Genomic DNA, 5,969 nt, shown 5'->3' with positions numbered 1-5,969 from the left:
TATATATAAATCTGCCTTTGTGTTCCTTTTTTATAATTTCAAAAATTCTACGACAGGTAACGTTAAATAACGTAAAAGCACAACTTCCGTTCAACGATGATGAAACACCTACGACCTTAGGAAATGTCAGACTGTAACGTAAATAATATTATATGTTTATTGTGCCGTCGTTTTTATAATCATTTTTTTATTACATTTATAAATGTATAGCTCTCCCTCTATATTCCCTAAATGTACATAAATACAGAAATATCTATTGCATCGATATCTTTATGGAAACATACAAATGTGCTATATGAATATATATACATATATTCGTTGAATAACTTATAATTAAATTATTATCTTTATATTATTTATACACGTATATATTATGTATGATTAAAACTCTATGCACATAGGAAAAGTACTTCATGAATTCATTTCTTTCATTTATCTATAGGTAATAAAAATAGAATAAATTGTGTGTGTGTGTGTGTGTGTGTATATTTCGAAAACATATGAAGGATACATACAGCATGCAGCATCCTAATTGCATTTTAACTGTCAAATTAACGTGACATTAAAAAAATTCAAAAAATTAAATAAATTTGTAGTGTTTTTTTACATATCACAGAAAATATTATAAAAGATACAAATTAAGAATATTTTCACAAGGCCTCATCAAAATGAAAATAAAAAGCGTTTCTGATAATAATCTGGGAAACATCGTAAAAGAAATGATTAACATAGCACTCAAAGATTCTAGTTAGTTATTTATACATATATTAATGTGTATAATGCATTATAAATCGTCATTTAAATATTATGACTTAGATCAAATAGCAAAGTTGCATCAAGCTATCTACGAAGAATGGTACTTTAAGAAAATGATGGAATTAAAAGATACGAGAAGTAGAATGCAAAATGTAAAAGATATTCGAGCGACGATCAACTGGCTTTTCAAAAAGCTATAGAAATAATGTCGAAGATAAATAAGAATGATACATTTACAGGAAATATCGTCATCTCCCTCGTGTAATTTAACAAGGAATATATCGAACGGAGCCAATTCAATGGATGCTTCAAATGAAATAAAATATTTGTCGAAGCAGAATCTAGATAATATCAGAATTGATTGCAATAAGTCTGATGAGCGAGATACATCTGTTATATGCAACAAATCGGTTAAAGTAATACTTATGATCTATTATATCTGTGTGACAAACTATTCCAATTATTATATTATCTAGCTACATTAAAAAGACAAAATTATTTTGCTTAATAAATAATGAGCCTTTTCACATACACATACACAGACAAATGTACATATGAAGCATAATGAAAAACCTTATAAGATTTCTGAAGATCAAGAATATATAAATAGTAGTAATATGGCGCCCAGTACGAAAATAACCGAAGTTTGGCATTATCCAATGCAGAGAGGGAAAGCTAGGAAGAAATTGGAAAGCAATATTACCGAGCAAAAAAATAGGGAACAAAATGAAGGGTTATTATATAATAAGAATCTTCGATCTCTTCTCAGAAAATTACAAACGTTTGTAATTTAACATATAAAAAAAAAAATTGTCATCTCCATAACAGAAAATTGACCAAACAAATGGGAAGAAAATTATCCTTCGAGTCTTGGAAGAAAGGAAAAAACCTGATTTATAGAAGATTGTTAAAAGAAGTAGAGGAAGAGAAGCAACGAGAGTTACAGAAAAAATTAAAAGACATCAAATGTAAAAAAGCTTCTCAGGAGGTGGATATACTTTCATTTTTGTCATTTAGTTATTAATTAACCCATAACATTTTTTTTAAATTTCTCTAATACTCTATTTTTAAACTCCTCTGACAGTTTTTTTAATCTTCAGGTATATGCTCAAATAATAAAAGAAAAAGAAGCCCAAGAAAGAAGGGAGCTAAAACAATTACAAATGATTCAACAAATAAATATAGAAATTTTGCAGAAACAAAACGACGAGAGATGCATTATCAATGACCAAGCATTTAACATCTGGAAAAGACAGAAGGATATAAAATTGAAAGAAGCGAAGTTAATGACGATGTAAATATAAATATATTACGTACGGAATGTTATTTCTATGTATTTTAGCAGAATGTATATATATATATATATATATATATATATATATATACATATATTCGCACAGGGAAAATGCATCTTATCATCGATTAAAAAGATTAATGGGACCAACAACTCAACGACCTAGTACGCAATTCGACTTGTGGTTAGATCAATTGAATAATATCTCGTGCAAAAGATATTTGTGGAAACATCATATCATTTAGAAAAATCTTTCTACTATCAACTTATGTGTTACGATGCTGCAGTTACATGTTACATGTAAATGAAATTTCTCTAATACTCTATTTTTAAACTCCTCTGACAGTTTTTTTAATCTTCAGGTATATGCTCAAATAATAAAAGAAAAAGAAGCCCAAGAAAGAAGGGAGCTAAAACAATTACAAATGATTCAACAAATAAATATAGAAATTTTGCAGAAACAAAACGACGAGAGATGCATTATCAATGACCAAGCGTTTAACATCTGGAAAAGACAGAAGGATATAAAATTGAAAGAAGCGAAGTTAATGACGATGTAAATACGGAATGTTATTTCTACGTTGTTACGATGCTGCAGTTACATGTTACATGTAAATGATATGTCAATCCAATTGCTATAACAAATGTTGTATAATAAATTGTCTATCATCATTATATATATGTATATAAATAAAATCATTTCCATCAAAATTTTGTGATTACTATATGTTAACTGCAAATTTAATAAAAATATTAAGTAGCACTTGCTGTCATGCCAACACTTATGATAAGTTGATTTTTTAAGTTGAGTTTATGTGTGCTGTTTCTAAACAAATATGATTTATACAGAAAGAAATTAAATTTTTCTACTAGATTTTTAAGATTTATATGCTCCAATAAAGTGTATAACAGTTTCTACTTACAGAAATACGTTTTATATATACATGATATTTGTATGGGGAGGCACGTTCACATATTTTTCTGTATATTGGACATTTCTATTTTCATATCTTTTGTTTATCATTATCTTTCAGATTATTTAGCGCTTTTTGAACCAATACTCCCAAGTTCTTTGGAAGACTCATTTGTATCGATTGCAATTGTTGCATAACTTGACTCTCAGATGAGCTACACTGTACATTATTCTCGTTTGTTATAATACTGTTTTCCTCAATATTATCTATATTACAATTAGTTGTATGATCTAAATCATTATCACCTGTAAAGAATATAAATATAATGATGATAATATGTATTATATGTTAAAATTGTATGTTTATACTTACATCTTAAATCAACATTGGCGCTTGTGTATCCCTCCAAGAGTTTCATGGTTGGTGACTGCACTGCACTGTCCAATTCACAAATTCTCAATGCCAATATTCTATATAAACAGCATATATAAATTAATTTATATAGAACTGCACAAATTTAAATACAACTAACATGTAACTATTTACTTATTTGCTTTCTTCTGATGTGCCAAAGCCAAAGTTTTGTCATTTAAAGCTTCTAACAAGGCAGTACAAAGACACCGTAAATCAGTAACGGCAGCAGCAGATTTCTGAGGTGGTATATAAGAACTTTCCTGAAGAAGCTGTTCAACTAAAACAAATAAAGGTTGTTCTCATGTACACAGGTACACACGCGCGCGCGCGCACACACACATACACACAATTTACCTTGTTTGTGAGTCATTACTGTTCCAGCTGCAGAATTTACTCCCAACTTAATATTTCCTTTAGTTCTTTTACTATCCAACATACTCTAGAAAAAATCAATTATATCTAATATCAAAAATAGTTGCAAATTAATGTTGTGCAATAATTTTTTGTTTATATTTCAATCTTATACCTTATACTTTGACAGAGATTGACGTGTAAGTTCCTTTTCTTCCAGTAATTGCTGCAGTCTTTCTTGTAGATATCTAAAAACAAATTTGCTATATAACTAAAGTTCAGATATTTATTTTTAGGCTATAATTATTCTTCATTAGTTACCTATTTTCATTGATAAGTGCATCTAGATCAACTGGCTTAGAGGCACTCAAAGCTTTAGATAGCTCATGATTTAAACGATGTGCCTTACATTTGAAAGCATCCCTTTCCATCTCTAGCTCATGTTTCTCATCCAATACTATTTGTAAATCTGTTTGTAACTGTGAACACTATAATAAAAATCAATGTTATTGAATAACAATATATCTTGTGGATATATATGTTGAAATATAAATCATGACAAATAATTAATAATCAAGATGTATTTTTTATGTAATGCTTACTTTTAAATTTAATTCTTCTAATTGCTCTATCATTTCCTCTCTTTGATGCATTACTGGTGCAAGTTGAGCATCTTGTTGCTCAACCATTGTACGATTGCTATTTGTACGTAATGCCTTAATATCAGCTTCGGCATCTGATAGCTTTTGCCTTAATGTTTCAACTTGTAGTCTGAGACATTTATTCTGCTCTCGTGCCTCTGTCAATAAATCCAAGGTTTTAAAATCTTCATCTAAACTGTAGCATCTGCAAAAATATTTACTTGCTTAAACTTAAGAAGGATCTTGAAACAGAATGTTAAAGTAATATCATTTTGCTCTATTATTTACTATTATTTACCTATTCGATTCTTTGGTTTCACACATCTGCTTCTTCAAACGCAGAAATCTTTCCTGGATTTGTTCTGCCATTAATTTAAACTGATCTCGTTGCATCCTACATTGATCCAGCTCCTGACTCAACAACAAAATCGCTTCTGACTTCATTTGCATCTTCCTCTTTAAGATTTCCTATAAATATATACATGTAGAATGTCACTACGAGATAACCAAGTATTTAAAATCTTTCGAGCAAATATTTAACTTACTTTGGATTCTATTTCAGTATTGTTAGTGCTATTTTTTAGAATATTGCCAAATTTATTTTCCATTGTATTGTTTTTAATTAATAACTATATTACAAGACACACAATAAGCGTTTTGACACATTTGACAACTGTCCAAATATTTTCCTTTTTTTTTATTAGAAAGGGTTTTCAACTCGAGAAAATTATTTACATCTGGACTTGTCATATAATAAATGCACACAAATTTAAGCTTGACACACACCGATCTAACAGATTGATCAAATTATTTTGCAAAATAAATTAAGTTTCTATCTCTCTCTCTCTCTCTTATTATAAAGATACAAATTTAGAAGCGTTCGATTGACAAATCACAACAAAGAAATCTTTGTCGCTCTCGTTCTGATTGGTCAATCAAATAATTCGAAACTTTTGCAGCGCCAAATGGAGTTTATTAGAAGTTAAGCATATTTGAGGCATGTGCATCTCAATGATGATAGATAAGTCTATGATTGATACTACATTTGATGCGCATGCGCGAAAAAAGAAGTTTGCTGTCAATGTTATGCTAAGTTGGGTTAGGTTAAGTGCAATCGGAATAACCTTACACAATATATCTGTGTAATTTATGCGCGTTATATATTTTGACATAAATATTAAACACATTATATATTGGTTAAATTAATTTTTGAAACGATTGTAAGAGGAAACAACATAAATCCTAATAATGGAGAAGAAAGGTACATGCTAAATCAGTAGATTATAAGTATTTGCTAACTAGCAATATGAATCAATAGATTATAAATCTGTATATTGTAATAATATATTAAATATCATAAAAAATTTCTCGACAATATGATTTTTTAATATTTTTAATATTTTAGAAATTTGTCGATATTTTAATGGAATTATTAAAAATGAGAAGGATGTATCTGCTGGCATGGCTGCTATCCGTACCTTATTAAAAGTATTGGAACATTCAAAATGTAAATATCTACAATATATATATAACAATACATATATATGTATTTCTTTAACCTAATCTAATCTATATTATATAATATATATTTATACATAT

At 28.6% G+C, this 5,969-nt stretch overlaps 2 protein-coding genes across 4 annotated transcripts in view; one reads left to right on the top strand and one right to left on the bottom strand.

Moving 5' to 3' along the window:
- Positions 1-2,638: 2,638 nt before the first annotated feature.
- Positions 2,639-5,202, bottom strand: LOC115245116 (coiled-coil domain-containing protein 149). Its single transcript, XM_029823233.1, has 9 exons — positions 4,916-5,202; positions 4,669-4,838; positions 4,332-4,575; positions 4,051-4,217; positions 3,905-3,977; positions 3,733-3,817; positions 3,511-3,655; positions 3,337-3,434; positions 2,639-3,269 (listed from the first exon to the last, which is right to left on the bottom strand). The coding sequence occupies exons 1-9, from the start codon at positions 4,976-4,978 to the stop codon at positions 3,055-3,057; spliced, it is 1,260 nt and encodes a 419-aa protein (XP_029679093.1). The 5' UTR covers positions 4,979-5,202; the 3' UTR covers positions 2,639-3,054.
- A 217-nt stretch (positions 5,203-5,419) lies between these two features.
- Positions 5,420-5,969, top strand: part of LOC115245120 (translation initiation factor eIF-2B subunit alpha) — an 11,655-nt gene continuing 11,105 nt past the window's right edge. For 2 of the 3 annotated variants that reach the window (XM_029823243.1, XM_029823241.1), the window contains exons 1-2: positions 5,420-5,631; positions 5,776-5,877. In XM_029823243.1, the coding sequence (XP_029679103.1) occupies positions 5,619-5,631; positions 5,776-5,877 (115 nt within the window). In that variant the 5' untranslated portion in view covers positions 5,420-5,618. The remainder of the gene's footprint in view (positions 5,632-5,775; positions 5,878-5,969) is intronic. The other variant, XM_029823244.1, reaches the window with a different exon arrangement.

Source organism: Formica exsecta, unplaced genomic scaffold (genome assembly GCF_003651465.1).
Source record: "Formica exsecta isolate Colony F162 unplaced genomic scaffold, ASM365146v1 scaffold915, whole genome shotgun sequence".
Classification (NCBI taxonomy): domain Eukaryota; kingdom Metazoa; phylum Arthropoda; class Insecta; order Hymenoptera; family Formicidae; genus Formica; species Formica exsecta.
This window is presented reverse-complemented; position numbering and strand designations above follow the sequence as displayed.

Bases quoted from the DNA above. Each gene is read 5' to 3' on its own strand.
- LOC115245116 (XM_029823233.1), bottom strand. From the start codon at position 4,978: ATGGAAAATAAATTTGGCAATATTCTAAAAAATAGCACTAACAATACT. The intron at 4,839-4,915 runs GTAAGTTAAATA...ATATATTTATAG, and splicing joins ATACTGAAATAGAATCCAAA to GAAATCTTAAAGAGGAAGAT. The intron at 4,576-4,668 runs GTAAATAATAGT...ATATTTTTGCAG, and splicing joins GAAACCAAAGAATCGAATAG to ATGCTACAGTTTAGATGAAG.